At 43.1% G+C, this 24,272-nt stretch overlaps 1 protein-coding gene across 8 annotated transcripts in view; it reads left to right on the top strand.

Moving 5' to 3' along the window:
- NCOR1 (nuclear receptor corepressor 1) overlaps window positions 1-24,272 on the top strand; it is a 161,358-nt gene that overhangs the window by 88,011 nt on the left and 49,075 nt on the right. For 6 of the 8 annotated variants that reach the window (XM_073668000.1, XM_073668007.1, XM_073668002.1 and 3 more), the window contains exons 14-17: window positions 1,305-1,406; window positions 11,967-12,097; window positions 14,147-14,409; window positions 21,602-21,664. In XM_073668000.1, coding sequence (XP_073524101.1) covers window positions 1,305-1,406; window positions 11,967-12,097; window positions 14,147-14,409; window positions 21,602-21,664 — 559 coding nt within the window. The remainder of the gene's footprint in view (window positions 1-1,304; window positions 1,407-11,966; window positions 12,098-14,146; window positions 14,410-21,601; window positions 21,665-24,272) is intronic. The other 2 variants (XM_073668005.1, XM_073668003.1) reach the window with 1 other exon arrangement.

Raw genomic sequence — 24,272 nt, 5'->3', positions numbered from 1 at the left:
CCTTGTAGGCGGGAGACACGGGGGACGTGTCCTTGTAGGCGGGAGACACGGGGGACGTGTCCTTGTAGGCGGGAGACACGGGGGACGTGTCCTTGTAGGCGGGAGACACGGGGGACGTGTCCTTGTAGGCGGGAGACACGGGGGACGTGTCCTTGTAGGCGGGAGACACGGGGGACGTGTCCTTGTAGGCGGGAGACACGGGGGACGTGTCCTTGTAGGCGGGAGACACGGGGGACGTGTCCTTGTAGGCGGGAGACGTGTCCTTGTAGGCGGGAGACACGGGGGACGTGTCCTTGTAGGCGGAAGACACGGGGGACGTGCCCTTGTAGGCGGGAGACACGGGGGACTTGTCCTTGTAGGCGGGAGACACGGGGGACGTGCCCTTGTAGGCGGAAGACTCGGGGGACGTGCCCTTGTAGGCGGAAGACTCGGGGGACGTGCCCTTGTAGGCGGAAGACTCGGGGGGGGGACGTGCCCTTGTAGGCGGGAGACGCAGGATGTTTTGCTGTAGGCGGGAGACGCAGGATGTTTTGCTGTAGGCGGGAGACGCAGGATGTTTTGCTGTAGGCGGGAGACGCAGGATGTTTTGCTGTAGGCGGGAGACGCAGGATGTTTTGCTGTAGGCGGGAGACGCAGGATGTTTTGCTGTAGGCGGGAGACGCAGGATGTTTTGCTGTAGGCGGGAGACGCAGGATGTTTTGCTGTAGGCGGGAGACGCAGGATGTTTTGCTGTAGGCGGGAGACGCAGGATGTTTTGCTGTAGGCGGGAGACGCAGGATGTTTTGCTGTAGGCGGGAGACGCAGGATGTTTTGCTGTAGGCGGGAGACGCAGGATGTTTTGCTGTAGGCGGGAGACGCAGGATGTTTTGCTGTAGGCGGGAGACGCAGGATGTTTTGCTGTAGGCGGGAGACGCAGGATGTTTTGCTGTAGGTGGGAGACAGGAAGGAGCTGTTTTTGCAGATAGAAGGAACAGAGAGGGATGTTTTCTTCTGGTGAGGGAGGCTTTTCTCGGTGCAGGACTCAGAGAAGACTCTTTTCCTGGTTGGTTGGGCGGAACAGAGGGGTCGCTTTTACTGCTGAGAAGTACAGAGTGAGTGTTTCAGGGTAGTTTTTCTCTGAAGTGTCACATTCTTTCAGAGTAAAACACACACCGCTGCCAGAATGAACCAACGGGCAGCATGAATCCGTTGTCAGGTTCACTTTAACTTGTCAAGATTGTTTACCACATTATCATTTTGCCCAGTGTTTTGTGCTGGTTATAAGAAACTAACGAGCTAATCATGAATGCTTCCTTTCTTCTCAGAACATTGCGGATTGTGTGCTATATTATTATTTAACTAAGAAAAATGAAAACTATAAAGCTCTTGTAAGAAGAAACTACGGCAAGAGGAGAGGCCGAAACCAGGTACGTGCTCCCCATCTGCCATTGTGTGTATTACACGGTCGTCTTTTCTGGAGACTGTGTATTTAGTAAAAAAAAAAGATGTCTAATGCAGATGGAGAAATTATGTATGAAAATTGGATATTAACCCCTTTCCACATATGAGGCGTAAACAATTTCTGTGCTGGAGTGCTGTGTGTGAAGGGGGCTCAGGAGCTGCGCTCATTTCACACACAGTAGATGCCGACTATTTTACATAGTTGGCATCTGTCTATAACAGCAGCCGGAGCTGCGCTCTGACCGCTGCTATTTACCATTTAAATGCCACTGTCAATCTGTGGCTCAAATCGCCCCCTCCCAACACGATTGTGGGGCGTTAATGGTTTAAATAGCAACCGGTGGTCTGCTGAAGGCCCCCGTCATTGCCGTTTTTGTTAGTTATGATGGCTGAGCTTCATAAGAAAGTATTATACCGCATAAGAGATCAGACAATCGCAGGTTCAAGTTCCCTACACAGACTAACACAAAGTAAAGAGTTTGACAGAAAAAAAAAAATGCTATAAAGTTCTTTTCAAACAGCTTCCTAAACAAATTACCGGAAAATGCTATCAATATGTACTTTCTCCAAATTGGTATAAAAAAATATCAGTTCACCGCGCGAAAAAAAAGCTCTTACAAATCCATCCATTTTTAAAATAAAAATGTTTATAGTCTCGGAAAATAGAGACATAAACAACTGTTACTTTTTTTTGGTTTTCATTGCTGAAAAAAAAAAAAAAAAATGTGAGCTTGGCATCACCATAATTGTAATGACTTGTATTAACATTTTTACCATACAATGAATGCCATAAAAGCAGAACCCTAAAAAACAAGACGGAACTGCAATTTTTTTTTTTTCACCATTTCTTTATACTTGGATTTTTTTCCCCTTGTTTCTCTATATTTTATGGCAAAATGAATGATGTCATTCAAAACTACAACTCATCCCACCAAAAACAATCCCCTTACATGGCTATGTCGACAAGAAAAAAAAATGGTTTTAGCTTATGGAAGAAGAGAAGGAATAGAAAATTGCCAAGTCCTAAATGGGTTAATGCATAGAAGCTTACAGCATGTAAATATGTTACATTGTCAAGATTCATCATTTCTGAAGTTATCATTCCTTAGGTCAAAGAAGCTGTCCTCATGGATTTGATTACCCTTTCATAAAGTATACTGAAAGGCAAAGTATGGGTTTGTTGATCGTGCCCTGTCCATCGCTGCTGTTTAGTCCAATTTCAGGCTAAAGTCACACACATGCATTTCTCTCTGTCAAAAGAAAGCTGTCAGTCAGAATATGCAAAAGATCTCTGGCATAAAATAATTTTAAAAGTTGCAATTCGATGTTGTGCACAAATTTTGAGACTTCTGATGTTTTCACACCAGTCCCAGACAAGAATGGGTGGGACGTGGCTATGCCCGCCCGACAAATTCTTCAAAAGTTCTGCCACATTAGGGGGGTAACTTGAGCCAGAAATGTACTCTGCTCCCTGACGGGGGTAACATTTCTGGTGAAGTGCCTCTTAATGAGTTAGGCATATTTTACTCCACCACGTCCCTTCTTTATATGTATTATTATTTTACTTGGGAGCGGGGGGGACAAGGATTCATAAGAGGTTGTCTGAGTAGGGGACAACCCCTTAAGTATATAAAAAAATAAATTGTGCCCTCTATTGTGTTTCTTTTTTCAATACTAAAAAATCTAGGAAACTCTAAATGCCAAAAAATATACATAGAGCAAATGTTTGTATTTTGTGCATGTTTTTTTTTACAGATATATAGGCAATTGATTTTATAATATAGGATAAAATGGGTGTTCTATTTAAAGGGTTTGTCCAGGATTTCAGTTATTTTTTTTCCTATTGTGCTAAAAACGTACAGGCAGGTAGTTGCTAAATACTGTAGCTGCCTGTTCTGCCCTGTGATGACCTCTGCTGGGTCTCTGACCACTCACACCGACTGATTCTCCTGCTGGTGACATCACGTTGACAGGGCAGCTTCTTCTTTTCCACTTTGCTCAGTCACTGCCGATGTCACCCTGATTGACAGCCGGCTCCCCGCTGCCTTATTGTGGAGAACCAGCTGTCAATCAGTATGATGTCTGTAATAACAGGAAGAGCTGCTCTGTTGACGGGAGGTGAAATGAAGCTGGATCATTGCTGGGCAGAACAGGCAGGTAGTCGGCAACTACCTACGGCTAAGTTCTTGGCCCAATAGGGAAAAACAACCAAAGTGTGGGATAACGCCTGTAAGCAGAGTCCCCCTTCTGCCTTTTAGCGCTGTTCTGCTGGATCTTCCTATGATCAGTCATTATTGCTGGTGTAAGCGCATTGTCCGTGCCCTTTTCTCCCAGCAGGGAAAGAAGAACATTACACAGCACATGTCAGTGAAGGTTTTGGCAGTTCTCCAAATTAAGTGGTTAATGTGTCTCCGTTCCTGTAGATGGGAGTATTTGGGGCTCCGCTATCACCCCAGCATTCATTAATTTCTGATCTTCCAGTATTGGGCAGGAGACGAGCAGGTTCTATAAGAAGATAGCAGCGATCAGAGGATCTCCTCCGCCATGTATACGCTCCTTCTGCTCTGCACCCCTCGCTGTAACCTCCTGCATGGCTTTCCTGTGTGTAGCAGGTGGCAGAGCGCTGTGATCTGACTAAACAGAAATTTTCTCCGCTGCTGTTGCAGCCAATCAAGCTGAGTACAGTCGGGATTACCTTGAGTAACCCTTGCGAGATTAGTAGCTTGCATGTGAGATGGTCAACTCTTCTGTAGGCAGCTTAAGTGGCAGGATGACACAATTTCCTGGAATAAACATGCTGCCGGGTCAGGCAACTTTTGTACAGCGGCTAGTGATGCCTCTGCTGTTGTGCCCCCTCCTGACTGTCATCCCACTGAGATTCACCCCAGGCCAAATATCCACCTACCGCAAAGGTGACGGGGAAGATTGTGCAGGAGCAGATGAATGTGCAGGTGCGTGCTAGCGGCGGGGGTTACTGCGGGTGCTGGCGGCGGGGGTTACTGCAGGGAATTTTGCAGGAGGATTTCAGAACAGTACAGACACAAGCCGGGGGTGAAAAGCATGTGTGTTCCTCGCCCCGCGGTCTGGACCTTTACACTCGGCAGCTGTCAGAATGGTGTCTTCAGAAGCAGGTGTCGTGGTAATGAAGAAGGTCGCGGGTGTAATCCTCTTTAACGCGTTTCATAGCTGGTGTATGAGTTAATTTCTAGATTAGGCAGGGTCACAGGATGTGTCACAATGACTGGGTTTAACCCTTTATCATCAATACGGATTTGACGAGCGACATGTATGCAGACAAGCGCTTGTTGCAGAAAGTAACTAGATCTGATCGATGGCAGGGCCGCAGCTTGTTTTGTCTGCTGTGTTAAATTCTTACATTTTGCTTGATTTTCTGAACGAATAATGGCCGGATTGTGGCAGTTCAGTGTATGGTCCATGTGATCATTTTCCTGCCTTGTACGGTCCACGTGATGATTTTCCTGCTTTGTATGGTCCACATGATAATTTTCCTGCTTTGTATGCTCCACGTGATCATTTTCCTGCTTTGTACGGTCCGCGTGATCATTTTCCTGCTTTGTGCAGTCCGCGTGATCATTTTCCGGCCTTTTATGGTCCGCATGATCATTGTAATGCCTTGTATGGTCCGCGTGATATTTTTCCTGCCTTGTACGTCCCACGTGATCATTGTCCTGCCTTGTACAGCCCACATGATCATTGTCCTGCCTTGTATGGTCCACGTGATAATTTTCCTGCCTTGTACTGTCCACGTGATCTTTTTCCTGCCTTGTACTGTCCACGTGATCTTTTTCCTGCCTTGTACGGCCCACGTAACATAGTTTTTAAGGTTGAAGGAAGACTAAGTCCATCTAATTCAACCCATAGCCTAACATGTTGATCCAGAGGCAGGTGAAAAAAACCCATGTGGCAAACACTAAGCTCCACATTGGGGAAAAAATTCCTTCCCGACTCCATACGACAATCAGACTAGTTCCCTGGATCAACGTCCTATCGAGGATTCTAGTATTTATAACCTGTAATATACTTTTCAAGAAAGGCATCCATGACCTTCTTAAATTTTAGTAGTGAATCACTCATTACAACATCATGCGGCAGAGAGTTCCATAGTCTCGCTTCTCTTACAGTAAAGAATCCCCGTCTGTGATTATGATTAAACCTTCTTTCCTCCAGACCTAGAAGATGCCCCCTTGCCCCCGTCTCAGGCCTCAGAGTAAAAAGATCAGTAGTAAGGTCTCTGTACTGTCCCCTCATATACTTGTACATAGTAATAAGATCACCCCTAAGCCTTCTGTTTTCCACAGTAAATAACCCCAAGTGTAATAACCTGTCTTGGTATTGCAGACCCCCCAGTCCACTAATAACCTTGGTCGCTCTTCTCTGCACCCGCTCTAGTTCAGCTATGTCTTTCTTATACACCGGAGATCAGAACTGTACACAGTATTCTAAGTGTGGTCGCACTAATGACTTGTATAGAGGTAAAATTATGTTCTCCTCATGAGCATCTATGCCTCTTTTAATGCATCCCATTATTTTATTTGCCTTTGCAGCAGCAGTCTGACACTGGCCACTAAACGTAAGCTTGTCGTCCACAAATAGACCCAGGTCTTTTTCAGTTACAGTTTTGCCCAGTGTTTTACAATTAAGCATATAATTATACATTTTATTTCCTCTGCCCAAGTGCATTACCTTACATTTATCCCCATTAAAGCTCATTTGCCATTTATCAGCCCAAGCTTCTAGTTTACATAGATCCTCCTGTAATATAAAATTGTCCTCCTCTGTATTGATTACCCTGCAGAGTTTAGTGTCATCTGCAAATATTGAAATATTACTCTGTATGCCCCCTACAAGGTCATTAATAAATGTTAAAAAGAAGGGGGCCCAATACTGACCCCTGTGGTACCCCACTGTTAACTGAGACCCAGTCTGAGTGTTTTCCATTAATAACCACCCTTTGTTTCCTATCACTGAGCCAATTCTTAACCCACATACATATATTTTCCCCTATCCCCATTGTTCTCATTTTATGTATCAACCTTTTGTGTGGAACCGTATCAAAAGCTTTTGAAAAGTCCATATACACAACATCCACTGCATTTCCTTGGTCCAGTCCGGAACTTGCCTCCTCATAAAAACTGATCAGATTAGTTTGACAGGAACGGTCCCTCGTAAACCCATGTTGATATTGGGTCATGAGGTTATTCTTCTTCAGATACTCTAGTATAGCATCTCTTAGGAAACCCTCCAGGATTTTACCCACAGTAGAGGTTAAGTTTACTGGCCTATAATTTCCAAGTTCGGTTTTTGTCCCCTTTTTGAATATTGGCACCACATTTGCTATACGCCAGTCCTGTGGTACAGACCCTGTTATTATGGAATCTTTAAAGATTAAAAATAATGGTCTATCTATAACGTTACTTAATTCCTGCAGTACTCGCGGGTGTATCCCATTGTCCTGCCTTGTACAGCCCACGTGATCATTGTCCTGCCTTGTACGGCCCACTTGATCATTGTCCTGCCTTGTACGGCCCACGTGATCATTGTCCTGCCTTGTACGGACCACGTGATCATTTTCCTGCCTTGTACTGTCCACGTGATCATTTTCCTGCCTTGTATGATCATTGTCCTGCCTTGTACGGCCCACATGATCATTGTCCTGCCTTGTACGGTCCACGTGATCATTGTCCTGCCTTGTACGGCCCACTTGATCATTGTCCTGCCTTGTACGGCCCACGTGATCATTGTCCTGCCTTGTACGGACCACGTGATAATTTTCCTGCCTTGTACTGTCCACGTGATCATTTTCCTGCCTTGTATGATCATTGTCCTGCCTTGTACGGCCCACATGATCATTGTCCTGCCTTGTACTGTCCACGTGATAATTTTCCTGCCTTGTACTGTCCACATGATACTTTTCTTGCCTTGTACTGTCCACGTGATAATTTTCTTGCCTTGTACTGTCCACGTGATCATTGTCCTGCCTTGTATGCTCCACGTGATCATTGTTCTGCCTTGTATGGTCCACGTGATCATTGTCCTGCCTTGTATGCTCCACGTGATCATTGTTCTGCCTTGTATGGTCCACGTGATCATTGTCCTGCCTTGTATGCTCCACGTGATCATTGTCCTGCCTTGTATGCTCCACGTGATCATTGTCCTGTCTTGTATGCTCCACGTGATCATTGTCCTGCCTTGTATGCTCCATGTGATCATTTTCTTGCCTTGTATGCTCCACGTGATCATTGTCCTGTCTTGTATGCTCCACGTGATCATTGTCCTGCCTTGTATGCTCCATGTGATCATTTTCTTGCCTTGTATGCTTCACGTGATCATTGTCCTGCCTTGTATGCTCCACGTGATCATTTTCCTGCCTTGTATGCTCCACGTGATCATTGTCCTGCCTTGTATGCTCCACGTGATCATTTTCCTGCCTTGTATGCTCCACGTGATCATTGTCCTGCCTTGTATGGTCCACGTGATCATTTTCTTGCCTTGTATGCTTCACGTGATCATTTTCCTGCCTTGTATGCTCCATGTGATCATTGTCCTGCCTTGTATGCTCCACGTGATCATTTTCCTGCCTTGTATGCTCCACGTGATCATTGTTCTGCCTTGTATGGTCCACTTGATCATTTTCTTGCCCTGTATGCTTCACGTGATCATTGTCCTGCCTTGTATGCTCCACGTGATCATTGTTCTGCCTTGTATGGTCCACGTGATCATTTTCCTGCCTTGTATGCTCCACGTGATCATTGTCCTGCCTTGTATGCTCCACGTGATCATTGTCCTGCCTTGTATGCTCCACGTGATCATTGTCCTGCCTTGTATGCTCCATGTGATCATTTTCTTGCCTTGTATGCTTCACGTGATCATTTTCCTGCCTTGTATGCTCCACGTGATCATTGTCCTGCCTTGTATGCTCCACGTGATCATTTTCCTGCCTTGTATGCTCCACGTGATCATTGTCCTTCCTTGTATGGTCCACGTGATCATTTTCTTGCCTTGTATGCTTCACGTGATCATTTTCCTGCCTTGTATGCTCCATGTGATCATTGTCCTGCCTTGTATGCTCCACGTGATCATTTTCCTGCCTTGTATGCTCCACGTGATCATTGTTCTGCCTTGTATGGTCCACTTGATCATTTTCTTGCCTTGTATGCTTCACGTGATCATTTTCCTGCCTTGTATGCTCCACGTGATCATTGTCCTTCCTTGTATGCTCCACGTGATCATTTTCCTGCCTTGTATGCTTCACGTGATCATTGTCCTGCCTTGTATGCTCCACGTGATCATTGTCCTGCCTTGTATGCTCCACGTGATCATTGTCCTGCCTTGTATGCTCCACGTGATCATTGTCCTGCCTTGTATGCTCCACGTGATCATTTTCTTGCCTTGTATGCTTCACGTGATCATTTTCCTGCCTTGTATGCTCCACGTGATCATTGTCCTGCCTTGTATGCTCCACGTGATCATTGTCCTGCCTTGTATGCTCCACGTGATCATTTTCTTGCCTTGTATGCTTCACGTGATCATTTTCCTGCCTTGTATGCTCCACGTGATCATTGTCCTGCCTTGTATGCTCCACGTGATCATTTTCCTGCCTTGTATGCTCCACGTGATCATTGTCCTTCCTTGTATGGTCCACGTGATCATTTTCCTGCCTTGTATGCTCCACGTGATCATTTTACTGCCTTGTATGCTCCATGTGATCATTTTCCTGCCTTGTATGCGCCACGTGATCATTTTCCTGCCTTGTATGCTCCACGTGATCATTGTTCTGCCTTGTATGGTCCACTTGATCATTTTCTTGCCTTGTATGCTTCACGTGATCATTGTCCTGCCTTGTATGCTCCACGTGATCATTTTCCTGCCTTGTATGCTTCACGTGATCATTGTCCTGCCTTGTATGCTCCATGTGATCATTTTCCTGCCTTGTATGCTCCACGTGATCATTTTACTGCCTTGTATGCTCCACGTGATCATTTTACTGCCTTGTATGCTCCACGTGATCATTTTCCTGCCTTGTATGCTCCACGTGATCATTTTCCTGCCTTGTATGCTCCACGCGATCATTTTCCTGCCTTGTATGCTCCACGCAATCATTTTCCTGCCTCTCATGGTTTGTGGCAATGTCTTTGTTCCTTTTAGGAAGCTTCCTGACTTCATGGCTGACCCTCTTTTTCTGTATATGGGTCTTTTTATTTGCTCCTCTTCTTGGATTATATATAACTGACTTCATTTCTGCCCCGCATCACCACACACGTGTATTTGGGGGAATCGCTTTTCACTTGCAGGGCTTGATCGTAATATAAATGCATTGGGGGTATTTCCCCCTCGGTAACACCTTGCTTTTCATGTAGTATAAAGCAGTTTGATGCCTCTGTCTTAGAATTGGGCTAATTTTGCATGGGTAGAGCTCATGTAGGTGGTGGACTAAAGAGTCCAGTTTCTGTAGGCGTTCACAAGTCTTCAGGCTTTGGAGAATATGTGACTGTTGCATTGCAGTTTTTATATCCATCACTATAACCCTTGCACCATAAATTGTGAATATTGCAAAGTCTGTAGTAGTTTATTGCTGCCATCTTCTGGCAAGCAGAGTAGCGGCTGTCAGACGAGGGACGATTCTTCCATCCCAAGCTCCATACCATCCCAAGCTCCATACCAGACATTGAGAAAGGTCTATTTAACAGTATGGGGATAACTGCCTGGGATCTAGATTTGTCTATGGTACAAAGTTTTAGTAATACTAAGGCACAAAAGTATCTGAACCTGCTAGAACCTCGTGATCCACATGTGACTCCCGGGCTACTGGTTGGAAAATTCTGCTGTGACCTGGACATCCTGGAAAAGGGAAAGATTGAAGGGCTGCCGAGCTGATTCAGGACTGGTGGTGGTCCCTAAGGTCACACCCATATAGCTCCTTTTATTTTGGTGAATATACCGATTGGTAGATCAGCTACCTTACTTAAAGGGTTATTTTCCAATGTACAAAATACATTTTAATCAATAGATCTTAGAATAATAATAACTTCTACAATTGGATGTGTTGAAAAAAAATGTTCCTGTGCTGAGATAATCTTATAAATGTGCCCCTGCTGTGTACTGTGTAATGGCGGTGTCTGACCGTGCAGGAACATGGTCTGATCATACCACAGCTCCTGGGCAGGGGAGGAAGCAAAAGAGTATACAGACATTACAGCAGGGGATCACAGCTGATTGTTTCTGTTTCATAGTTTTAAGGTTCAAGGTAGACTTGAGTCCATCAAGTTCAACCTATAGCCTAACATGTTGATCCAGAGAAAAAGAAAAGCTTCTGTGAGGTAAAGCGTGTTTTTAAACAGGCAGAGAAATGTTTTACCTCACAGAAAGCAGCAGCTGAGATCCCATCCCATCCTGTCCTGTCTGTATACTCTTTTGCCCTCCCACCTGCCCAGGAGCTGTGGTATGATCAGACCATGTTCCTGTACAGTCAGACACAGCCATTACACAGTACACAGCAGGGACACATTTATAAGATTATCTCAGCACAGGAACATTTTTCTAAATCAGATTTAATTGTGGAAATTATTATTATTCCAAAATCTATTGATTAAAATCAACTTTGTGGGACAACCTCTTTAAGGTCGTCCCTTGCATTAGACTAGAAGTAGGAATGTCCAATACCTAATAGGTATTCAGATGACTTGGTTTTGCCTGTGTCTGTAAAGAAAAGGATCAATCATGTTGAATCTTAACATCCCCCTTTTTCTCAATGGACATAAGCCACCACAAAGGTGTCTGGCAGTGTCTTGCTCTCTTCTCCTCAGCCCAGGAGGTCGGGAGGAATAGTAGTTAGCCGAACACGAGTATACAGTCCACACCTATTGTATGTGAGATGTACCTATTGTAGATGTAAATGTCCTTTTTAATGAGAATTTGTCCCTATTTTGTTCTGCCCTACAATTGGGAAGCATAAACATTGGTGACAAAGACCCTGATTCCAGCTATGGGTCCCTTGCTGGACTTTCTGCTGTAGTTTTGACTATATCTCTATTTAGCAGACATGTAGCAGATAAGTCTTCTCAATGCTGACCTCTTGAATATCATGGACTACATAGCAAGAGTTCATCAATGAGAGGACTAGCAGACCTGCAGCAAATAAGCCTCCTCAGTGCTGAGCTCTGTGTAACCCTGCCATTGATTGACCGCTTTCTACCTACACTGTGCTTAGACAGCTGTCAATCAGTGTTGGTGGGATAGGGCAAGAATACCCAGAGCTCATGAATATCAAGGACTATATAGCAAGAGCTCATCAATGAGAAGACTAGCAGAGCTGCAGCAGATAAGAGATTTATCAAAACCACAGCAAGAAGCCCAGTAAGTGATACATTGTTGGAATTGAGGTCTCTGCCCCTACTCATGATTATCTTGGATGGGGGCAATATTAAGCTTTACATAGTTGGCAGTACCTCCCTTGTGCATTAATGAAACTGAGTAATATTTCTGCCATTTCCTTTCTTCCCTTATAGCAACAGATTACACGCCCTTCCCAAGAAGAAAAGGAAATTGACAAAATAGAAGAGGAGAAATCTGAAAAAAGAGAGAAAAAAGAAGAGGAGCGACGAGATGAGGAGGAGAAGGAAGAAAAGGAGGAGTTTAAGTGAGTAGTTATATTTTTCTGCCATTTTTCCTTGTGATGTCCTCTTCTTGCCTCTGCGATCATGTCACAGCCTACTCGTTGGTGGTTGAATATTACGTTCTGTGCGACATTAAACCATCTGTCTGAGAAGGTTTGGTTACTCCTGCATTGAGCAGGGCGTCGGACCAGATGACCCTGGAGGACCCCTCCAACTCTACCATTCTTCATTTTCCATACTGCATCAAACACAGATGTACTTGCTCTTTGTCGCTGTACAAGCCCATTAGGGTTTATGGTGTTTGTCGAGTTTCCCGTGCCAACAAAGGGGCAGGAAACCTCTAACCCCGGCTGTAATGTAAAAAAGGGCTTTTATAAAGCTTTTCTCCAATTTTGCTAACCAAAGGCCATAACGAAGGTTATTAGTCAAGGCTCATGCAAATCACTTTATGTGCATACCGGACATATTGAAGATGCTGTCCACTTGTGGACAGCAAGTAATGGAGAAGGTGAATGAAGCTAAACACATTGATATAATTCAGGTCATATGAGTCCAGTGGGCGGTCCTTTCAATAAATGATTGATAGTTTGCTCTGTATGCATGTTTATACATGGTAAGTGTGTTAATCAGTAAGTAAGACCCTCGCTCTTAAAGAGGCTGTCCTGTCCACTACATGACACCATTGCTTCCCCCTTAAATGATGCAAAAAGAAGAAAAAAAGCTCTAGATACAGATATGTACTCATCCAGCTCCGTTTTACTGTGCAGGTAGCAGAGATTTTATGTTGCTTGTCAGCGTCCTGTGTCATTCTGTACATTCTGTCTGATGGGTTCTGTGCCCAGCTTCAACATTTGGTCTCCATCAGACATGCATGTGAGGACTTTCAGACCCCCATGTAGACCACCTCTCATGCGACAGCACGGCACTGCTCTATAACATGCTGCCTGTAGATTGGACTGCGTTTTTAATGTGACAGGTTAAAATGAATGCTTGTTTTTCATTAGAGTTGAGCAGAAAGATTTGCATGCCGGCAGGGCATGGCCACCAGACCACAGCCTCCTACTTGTCATCATCACCAATGCCTCTTCGGACTAGTTGGCCCGGGGTGTCGTCATGCATGTGTCACTCCGCAATGATTACTTTACGCTGGGCCTACAATTCAGAAAAGGCTCTGGGAATGTGACAGGTAACACGAGGTATGCCGGGCTCTGGTCTAGTGGCCACAGACGAGTCGCTGACGTAGCCAGGGTCCTTATAATCTTTTTGTGCAATTCTGTTTTTAATTTGTGGGATGACCAGGCAGAATTCAGGCTCCAACAGAGTGTCATTCACATCTGCCTCAAGCCGTCTATATGGGTACGCAGGTCATAGGAAGCTGAATAAAATGATACCTTGATATCTGTGATCCCATGTTTTATTCCAGAGAAATCCATGTTTGTCTTAATATGTAAATGAGCTGTTAAGATCTATGGGCGGGACATGGATCTCCCTGAGAATCTGCCTCCAGAGATTATTTTAAAGGAAAGGAGGCGATACCAGTGTGAGACATCTACAATAGATCAGAGCAGACTGTCAGTCATTACATGTCTCACACTGGTAATTGCCCCTTTTCAATTAAAATAATCTCTGGAGGCAGATTCTCAGGGAGATCTATGTCCAGTCCATAGATCTTAACAGCTCCTTTACATATATGAAAAACGTGGATTTCTCTGGAATAAAACATCAGATCACAGATATCAAGGTATCATTTTATTCAGCTTCCTATGACCTGCGTGCCCATATATATGGCTTAGGACAGTTGATTCTACTGGTAGATTCCCTTTAAAACTGTCCAGTCGATATCAGCGAGTTCAGCCAAGGTTAGTCTAATGTTTTTGTGGCTTAAGGGCCCTGTCCCTGTGGTCCCACAAGACACAGATTTTGGCAACGCTGTGGAATTAATTCGGAAAGTAAACTGAAATGTTGGACAACTACATTTATTTGGCCCAAAATTATATATATTATATATGTTACATATATTTGTGGATCTGACTGCAGTGACGTCATTTGCTTGTTTCACTGATAATTTTTAGGGAAAATGCCAAAGACAAAATTGAGATTGCAGTAGAAGACAATGAAGAAAGGGAACAATCCACTCCAAAGGGACGTAAAACTGCAAACAGCCAAGGCCGAAGGAAGGGGAGGATAACTAGGTCAATGGCTAATGAAGCTGCTAATGCTGCCGCTGCTGTTGCACCAACATCGGGCGAGGCTGCTACTCCTCCTGCTCCACCTGCACCTGTGCCTACTCCACCAGAGGAACCTCCACCACCTCCAACACCTGCACAAGAGCAAAGTGAGTAATCTTCTAAAAAACATACAATACTTTGGTGGTTTTCAGCTCAAAAAGGCAAAATATCAGCCTGCATTAGATAGAGTAGATCTATTTGGCAGCCAGAACTGATCGATCTTATTGAAATTTGTTTGTTCTGGTTGGTTTGATTCAATCACATGTCTGACATGTTGGTGTGCTGCTCACTTCTCCATTTCTAAGCTTATTGCACTGACTTTCTGGGTAAAAGAATACATGGTCATTTCTTATTTTGCACCATTTTCAGCTTTCCTGTGAAGTGTCATTACGCCAAACATTATGCACGTGCAGTGTGACGGGGCAGCAAGTCATGTATCAAATGCCACAATTTTTGAAACTACAACATTGATGTCGGCTTGAAAAATGGTGGTTGTGGATCTGTTAATCAGCACGATCCTCCCAGCCGGATAGTGAGTAGCAGAGTTTGCTGTAGGTCACGTGAGCTGGGCTTTCCGCAGAAGTGACTGTGTACATTTTTGCTGTGAGACTAGAACAATTGTTTTCATTGTGGTATGATTGATGAAAATAAACACAAATAGGCAATCATTTTCTTCTTCATTCACAATGTGCAATGATTACCTTAGTTACTCAGAAACTACCAAAACCTGACAATAATTTGTGGCGCGTATAACTTTTCTCTAGTCTTCGCACGTCCACATTTCATGGTCCAGAAGACCTGCAGCCAGTTCAGAATTGACCGTGAAATATGGACATGCAAAGCCGGCTTACAGCCCATGCTCCATTTATACATCACTTTTTCTGACACACATTTTGGGGGGAAAAAAGTTAATGAAAACTAGGTAATTTGGCTAGTATCACATTATATAATTGTTTGCTTTCTATTTGTAAATTTCTGGTATACTTTTCTTCAGTTAAGTCATGTGATCTCATGATGATCCCCCTGAGCATTTCATGGCTTCATGACCTCCAGAGGGCGTCACCAGATCAGTCATTAGAACTGCCTTTATGATGAAATTGCATAGACTGTATCTCTGAAGTTCTTCACATGAGAGACAGATTTTTCTATCAATGATGATGATGATGACTACACAGCTCAATTCTCATAACTAGAGGGCTGAACTGTGATCTCCTACATTAAAACTGTATGCTTAGAAGCTATTAGCTTATTTAGGAAAATATCGAGAGAAGGATAATTGTCTCTACAGCAGACAATAATGGTCCTGGCTCTACCTGGCAGTCTGATGCATCACGGGATATATAACAGAGTATAGACTAATAAAAAGCTATGCGAGGACTGAAGGGAAGAAAACGAGAGATTAAGCTACATTGAAGTCAATAAGTACATTGTACATAAGGAAAATGCCGTGTGCGGCACAGTAGTCCTCTAGGGTTTGAGCTTATAGAAAAACAAAAACTAGGAGTCCTTCTGTAAAGAACCGGGGACTAATAAATGGAGTATTGAATTATTCGTAATTTAGCAAACTTGTCTTCAGTGGGTTATTTTATATAGAGTCCGTTTCTGGTGTGTCACGTCAAAACCTTTCATGTTTCCATATACTTTACGTAAATCCAGGTTTATGATTCCTCGCCCTCCTGTTCTGGGCTTAGAGATGATTCGGCAATGCTGAGCAGTTTTGTCATTTTAGGCTACGTTCCCACAATGAATTTTTTTTTGGGCGAAAAAATGCAAGTAACCTCTTTTACTTAATGGGTGTAGAAATAGTGCCGAAAATCTGCAACATCAAAAACTTACCAAAAGCTCATCGTGGGAACATAGCCTTATTCCAATATAATGACCTCAAGGCATGTAGGATAGTCAGCACTCCGGTCTACTTCATTAGAGATGATGTCTCAACAAAAGTTTTTCTGTCCTAATTATGTCTGCAATGTAGTGTAAGTGTATAAAAATACTTAGCAATCTTCATCCTCCAAGGTTTCCACCGTCGCTCCGGTCTGTCCTCTTCAGCTGACCTGAATTCAGACTAACCAGCTCACACTTGGGTAGGTGAGTGGAGCAGGAGTCGCTTTGTCAGTGTAAGTCTGTAGAGCCTTCTTTTGGTTCTCATAGATTTATTCTGGGAATGAAGTATTGCTCCACACAGACGTCAAAACTGAAGAGTGGTCATGTGGGCCAGGAGAGGACTTGAGCGGTGCTGCATACTGGAGAAGCCAGCGATCGCTTAGTGTTACTACACTAATTAGAAGGAATTAGGGGAATTTTTCTTTTTACTGAATTATCCTTTATTTTTAACCCAATAACAATCAAGTGTCCTATATTTACAATTTATTGGTTCTGAGACTTAACCCCACTCCATTGTAAATTTATGGCCAGAGGTTAAATCTCCTAATCCTGCAATCTAGCAGGAGCAGGTCCTGTCCTTGGCTATCAGATACTACCGGGACCCTGGGAAGAAGACAAGCATTTTTTTTCCCACAGGTTCTCTTTTCTCCTTTGCTAGCCTAATAGCACTCAGTGAGCACTGCGCAGTGAATATGCCGATGCTTCTGTAGGACCTGGCGATGACCTAATCATCAGATCTCTGCCGGCATATCAGTGCTGCTGGGTCCTACCGGTTCCACTTCAGCTCCTCCAGTCACTTGTGTCACTTTAATGGGCTGATTTCCCCTGTAACTAGGCTCTTATGGATAACCCCTGTTACAGTGGAAAAAATGAGCAATAAAGAAAAAAAGTTTTAGGCAAGTGTGAAAAAAAAAATGCCACAAAGTAAGAATGCTTTCAAAAATAGAAGTGTTAATAGTTTATTTGATCAATTAACAAAATGCAAAGTGAATGACAAAAAAAAGCGAGAAATCTAAATCAAATCAGTATTCAGTATGACCACCATTTTTCTTCAAAACAGCTTCAATTCTTCTACGTATGCTTGTACATAGTTTTTTGAAGGAACTCTGCAGGGAAGTTACATGAGCCCTGATATCATATATTGAGTCTATATGGGATCACATGAAGAAACAAGGATTTGCACAAGGCTGCATCCACAGAAGATCTGCAGTTAGTTCTCCAAGATGTTTGGAACAACCTCCCTTCCAAGGTACTTCAAAAACTGGTGGTTACAGAAAATGTTGAGTTGATTTAGACTTGTTTTTTTTGTTCATCGACTTTGCATTTTGTTTATTGATAAAAATAAACCCATTAACATTTCTATTTTTTGAAGGCATACTTATTTGCAAGTATTTTTTCCACAAAACTAATTATGAAAAAAATCCTATTTTTTTTCATTACACACAAAAAAAACTACACTTATTAGGTATCCAATCGGCTGCAATAACCTAGAGAATTTATTCAACAAGTGATTCAGTGTGAAATGTGAACAGCTAGAAATCTAAACAAAACCAAAAATAGCATTTCTATATATCATAAAAAATATGTAAAAATTACATAATTTAGATTTATGCAAAAGCTGTAGTGAAAAGTCATTTTGTCCTGCATGTAAATCAAAGCCTCCTCAATCACATCAGAAAAAAAAATATGGCTTGCTGCAAAGAGGAGAGGCAAAAATGAAAGAAAAAAATGGTTGGTCATTAAGGCCTATTCAGACTTGGTTACAAATAGGATAAATGCTGGTGTGCTTAATTTTTTTATTCTTTGATTTGTTTAGTCATTTCAAGCATCTTGTATTTAATATCTTCGTTCACTTTTAGATCCATATTCTGTTTTCAGCCTCATCCAAGTTTCAGATTTTTCTCTTGTGGGAGTGTCTCTTCGAGTAATATAGGCTGGGTGTGAGCTCGGTGTGTATCCAGTGTGCGACTGTCTTCATTAGCTCATATATCAGCACAACTTCTATCCTGCACCTATTTCCTTGTCATTCGCTTTCCTCATTTTTATAGCCTGTTTTCTCTGCTCTCCCGGAGACTGTAGATGCTTTCCCATCTCTAAACAAGATGACGATTACAATCATTGTGGAACTGCCACTGAAAGAAAATTTTCTTTTCTAAATGAATGGGATAGCTTTGGTAATGTGAAGTGAAATGTCATCCTGTGACCAGGACCGCAGGGTAATGCAAAAACGCTTAATTTGGGGCACAGAAAGTGGCTGTGTACATAATACTATACACATTCAGTCTAAATCTATGTGAAAATCACTTTTACAAGAAAAAGACACTATGTACCTACTGCTAGGTTTTGGTGGCAGGTGAGAACGTGTGGTGTATATTTTATAAATGCTTCCCCCTTCATCCAAAACCAGTGCATATATAGGATAATGATGGATTATATAACATTAGGGCATTGCACTGGGGATCGCTCAGTCTTCCCCTTCTCTCCTCCTGCCAATAAACGTGCTGGAATTATTGTTGCTATTTGTTTGTTCTGTGGGTTTTTAGAAAGTGTGCTATGTAACTTAGGGAATGTTTCTGTTCGGTGTCTTCAATGTCCAGAGGTTTTCCTCCCTATTCTTTGCCATGCACTGTAATAAGTGATTGTGCACTACCATGTGTGAGGGTGTGATCACACTGTTTATTTAGGGGAAATCTGTCCTCTTAATATACATTCCTGTGTAACGGCTATATGTTGTACTTCTACACTATTAACTGCCTTAGTGATGCAATATCATACACACATCAAACAGATGTGCCAAAAGGAAGAAGCCCTGTTTTTTTTTAATTCTTAACATACTCTTTAAAGGATTTGTCTACTTAAAACAAATCCCATGGATAGGTGATTACTTACTGATCTTGCAGATCTGACCACAGGGACCCTCACCGATTGAGTGGGTGACTATTCCCCTATATCAGGGGTGGGCAATTCATTTTCTCGAGGGGCCATGTGAGAGACTGGGACTATTGCGCAGGGCTGAACCATTATGTTGAAATTAAAGGGGTTTTCCCACGAACAAAAGTTAATTTTAATCAATAGTTCCTGCTGTAATGTCTGTATACTCTTTTGCTTCCTCCCCTGCCCAGGAGATGTGGTATGATCAGACCATGTTCCTGTACGGTCAGACACAGTCATTACACAGTACACAGCAGGGGCACATTTATAAGATTATCTCAGCACAGGAACATTTTATTTAATCACATCCAATTGTGTAAATTATTATTATTCCAAGATCTATTGATTAAAATGAACTTTCGTTCATGGGAAAACCTTTTTAATTCTTTTCAACGTTAACATTAATTTAGTACTTTATAATAATTGTATTGCTTTTTATTGAGCTGATCAAAACAATATAATTTACTGTTTTTTATAGTTTATAAAAAAAACAGCTGTAAATCATACTGCTCCTGTTATTCAGCCATGGTACTATGATATTCAGCTCCCCCCAAAAACAGCTCCCTACATAGTATAATGACAGTATGATCCAATACGCAAGATGTCACCCACAGAGTATGATCACCTACTGCTCCTTATATACACAGTGATGATAAGTATGATCCCTCAACACAGTATCATCAGCCCACACAGTATGATGGCCCCCTGCAATCCCCTATACACAGTATGATGGTTGCTCTGGTCCCCCACGCACTATGATCCCCCACAGCCCTTAAACACAGAATGATGACCCTCATAACCCGCAACACAATATGATGGGCCCCCACAGCACCCCCAAATACAGAATGATGACCCCCACAGTATTAGCTAGCACAGCTCACAAACACAGAATGATGACCCTCAGAGTATGACCCCCTCCCAGTCCCCAACATGGTATAATCGCCCCACAACACCCAACTCTGTATGATGGCTCTCACAGTCCCTCAACACATTATGATGTCCCCCTCATGGTATGATACCCCCTTCCTACCCCCACACACACACAGCCCACCTCAGAATATTATCCCCCACAGTCCCCAACATAGTATACGGGGTGAACCCCCAACTCCATATGATGACCTTCACAGCCCCCCAACACATTATTATGTCCTCCACATGGTGTGATCTACTGACGCCATCGTGCCTGCTGCGCCGAGACACTCAGTCCTACAGGCTGGATGGTGGAGGACGGAGGAGGCAGATACCAGTGAAATTGGGATGGAGGTGGGGAGGGGGCCGGATAAGAACAGCCAAAGGGCCGGATGTGACCCGCAAAGTCAGTATTATTTTTTCTTTAATATAATTTTCCTTAGTAACAGGAAACAGGGAAACCTGTTCGTTTGTCCATGGGTGCAGGTAGGAGGCGATGTCATTTGGAGCTTCCATTGCTACAAGTTGTAGTCATTAAAACCGCATTTACATCTGAGTTTGGGATTTTTATTTTTTTATATCTTCCATTGATATGTGATGTTTTCGCCTAATATGTACTGGGGGTAAGGACATAGGGCATCCCGGCATGTGCGGAGCCATAAGTCTCAGCAATCCCTTACCTCCGCACCATAACATTTCTCTGGTTGCTTTGGGAATCTGGTCCATTTTCTTACTATGTTTCTCTGCAGTAGATCTTGTACATTAACCCCGTGTTTTCTGCTTTATATTTGTGCCATTTCACGACCTTAAATTTGCAATACAACCCTTTGACGTGTAGTACGTAGATGTGGGGACATCATCACCTACGTGGGTGTCTGTACGAGTGTTGTGCTTTGTACTCTTGTGCTTTTTGTTTCAGTTTGTCGTGTACGTTGTAGAACGGCCTCGAGTTCACAGATGATTTTTTAACCGTGGCGTTTTGTCCTTGGTATTGTTTTTTTTGGTTGGGACGTTACCATACTTGTCAGGACCCATCAGGTTTCTAGTAGCACAGTATCCTGCATCACTTGATCCGGTGGTTTCCCCATTAGCGCCCCCTATAGCCACATTCGTAGCCATGTTTTTATTATTCGTTTGTGCAGTTTTTTCTTTGCATAGGAGATGGTCTTTTTTGTGGTGGATATGATATTTTGTAGTATTTTTGCCGGTTGCCCTTTCTGGTTTGGTGTATGAGGCACTGGCTTGCTGTTTTGCTTTTTTCTTCCCTTTTGCATTCATTCTGCGGTGTTACTACTCTGCATGGATGTGTTTTGGGGCATACTTTCAGTTCATCAGTCATTGTGAAGCTGAGGTTTTCAGTGGTTAGTACATTGCCCGCTAGCTTGTCACAAGTCCTCTTGTCAAAATCAGGAGCGACTGCCTCCTTCATCTCAAGCCTCTCTTTCCCCTCAAATGGCTTTTGCGGAGGAAGCCTGCACGTAGATGGATAACTGTGTGTGGGCTTTGTAGGATTGGTGCTCGTAATGCAAATCCAGGTCTTTCTTTTTGATGGGATTTGCTGTATTGTGCTTTCAGCTTCTGCCGAGACCGTGGAGACCTCCCGTTGGACTGAAGAAGAAATGGAAATTGCTAAAAAAGGTAATGCTTTCAAGTTTGGCTTCTGTGGATTTCTCCGGCGAGATGTAGACGCTGCTGACCTAGTAGAGTTTTTTGTCTTGTGTGTTGTTTTGATGTAGTTGTGGCATTTGTTTGCTCTTAGACGTTGCTTTGTATTGCTATATGTGGCTATGTGGCTGTTCAGCATCCCCTAATTCTTGCAGACTGTAGTGATCCCCAAGTCCTTTCTACATTGGCAAAAAGCAGGTCACATGGTCACAATTAGGCTGTGTTCACACGTTGCGCTTTTTATGCAAATTTTAAGCTGCATTTTACCGGACCAGAAAACATAGTGAGATTTTAGAAATCTCATGCACACACATTGTGGTTTGTTTGTTTTTTTTTATCTGACTGATTTGGGAAAATTGCTGCGTTTTTGCAAGCTACAGCATGTCACTTTTTTCAGCGTTTTTGCAGCATTTTTTTTCAGCCATAGAAACAACAAGAAAGTGCAAAAACACAGCAAAAAATGCAGGTATCGGTTTTGCTATTTTTTTTTGGGGGGGCATAAACTTTATCAGCGTGCACAAGAGACAATAAAAACGCAGAAAAACCTGCTTTTTTGAAGCCGCTTCTTTACTGCTGAGAGAGGAAGTATTGCCAGCAGGAAAAAAACATAGCAAAAATGCAACGTGTGAACATAGCCATAGTGCTACCGGTTGTGCTGTGAATCTGATTGTGGCCCTGTACTCTGTCCTTTTAAGTGGAAGTAGATGAACCCCTTTAAAGGGGGGCTTCTTCCAAAGTGCAGCACCCCAAAAATATGTATTAATATTCAAAAATGCATTTATGACACTTAGGAGCTTGTGTTCTAAATCATTAATAGCAATGACTTGAGGCTGCTGAAGATGCCGGTTTTCCCCAATTTCAGTAATAGAGTAAAGCATAATTTATTAAATTTCGATTTCCAAGGATGTAAAAAATAAAATAATAATTCCTGATCTCTGTGCTGAAGAAGTTCGGATTCTGGTCCAGGCTTTTTTCCCTCTTGTCTCATCTTGGCATTGTGCAGTGATGTACTCGGACACATAGTTTTTATTTTGCAGCTTCAGTTACACTGACTATTTCTGATTTACATGACCCGAGAGCGATTTTGCTTTTTATGATAATTAAAAAAAGAAAAAAAAAAGGAATTATTATCTTTTATTTATCGTCGTGACATGCACTATATATACGTAACAGCAATGGGCTTGGATTTTTATTCACTTATTGCATCCTGACAACTTCTTTTTATAATGGCCTCTGTACATTGTGATTGATTTGCATGTGTTTGTGTGCATGCATGCTTTTCATCTGCACTTCACAGTGTGATTTTCTTGCACCTAAGGTCATTTTTGGGTGTTAAAAAGGGAGGTACTGGATGGCAAAAAAAGGCTCCTGGCGTCTATGACCTCCATGAAGAAGGCAAAAAGTCTTTACCTTGGGTGACTCTATAATCCTTTGCTAATACAGCCACACAATATGATTAGCGGGGCAGCGCAGAGTTTTGGCACAGCTTGACACATGGCTTTAGTTCATTTCAGGTGAACTGAGCAGGAAGGAAAGAATCTGACAGCCTGTGTGACTCTGGAAGACATTTACCAGCCGAAGCCTCTGCAATGAAAACTCGGCTCAGCCAAAATTCGTGATTTACATTTTTTTTTCTTCTTTTTTTAATGCAACCTTTTGGATACTGTCAAAAAGTCTCAGATGTTGGGCTCCATCATTTTGACTGCAGGAAGAAAGCCGTTTTACCCCACAACTGTGTTCTAGTGAGCATCGGTGGGCCTGTAATGCCGGACGTAGGAGCAGCTGGGGCCAACAGTGGCTGTTGTATGATTCTCGACAGCCGTTCCCCATCAGTTGGCATTGGGTCACATACACATCCCATTTCAGCCATATAATCCCTGCCATCCGGTGTAGCAGTTGCAATCAGATTTGTATGGCACATGATGTTTCTGCTATCTGAATCAAATTTATATGGCACATGATGTCTCCGCCATCCGGTATAGCGATTACAATCAGATTTTTATAGTACATGATGTCTCCGCCATCCGGTGTAGCAGTTGCAATCAGACTTGTACAGCACATGATGTCTCCGCCATCCGGTGTAGTGATTACAATCAGATTTGTATGGCACATGATGTTTCCGCCATCCGAATCACATTGGTATAGCACATGATGTCTGTGCCATCTGGTGTAGTGGTTACAATCAGATTTGTATGGCACATGATGCCCCCGCCATCTGGTGTAGCGATTACAATCAAATTCGTATGGTACATGATGTCTGTGCCATCTGGTGTAGTGGTTACAATCAGATTTGTATGGTACATGATGTCTGTGCCATCTGGTGTAGTGGTTACAATCAGATTTGTATGGTACATGATGTCTCCGCCACCCGGTGTAGTGGTTACAATCAGATTTGTATGGCACATGATGCCCCCGCCATCTGGTGTAGCGATTACAATCAAATTCGTATGGTACATGATGTCTGTGCCATCTGGTGTAGTGGTTACAATCAGATTTGTATGGTACATGATGTCTCCGCCACCCGGTGTAGCGATTACAATCAGATTTGTATGGCATATGATGTTTCCGCCATCCGGTGTAG

This window comes from Phyllobates terribilis, unplaced genomic scaffold (assembly GCF_046119375.1).
Source record: "Phyllobates terribilis strain yellow unplaced genomic scaffold, ASM4611937v1 Scaffold_2__4_contigs__length_985480577, whole genome shotgun sequence".
Taxonomy (NCBI): Eukaryota; Metazoa; Chordata; class Amphibia; order Anura; family Dendrobatidae; genus Phyllobates; species Phyllobates terribilis.
Note: the sequence above shows the minus strand (reverse complement) of the source record. Positions and strands in the feature narration are given on the sequence as shown.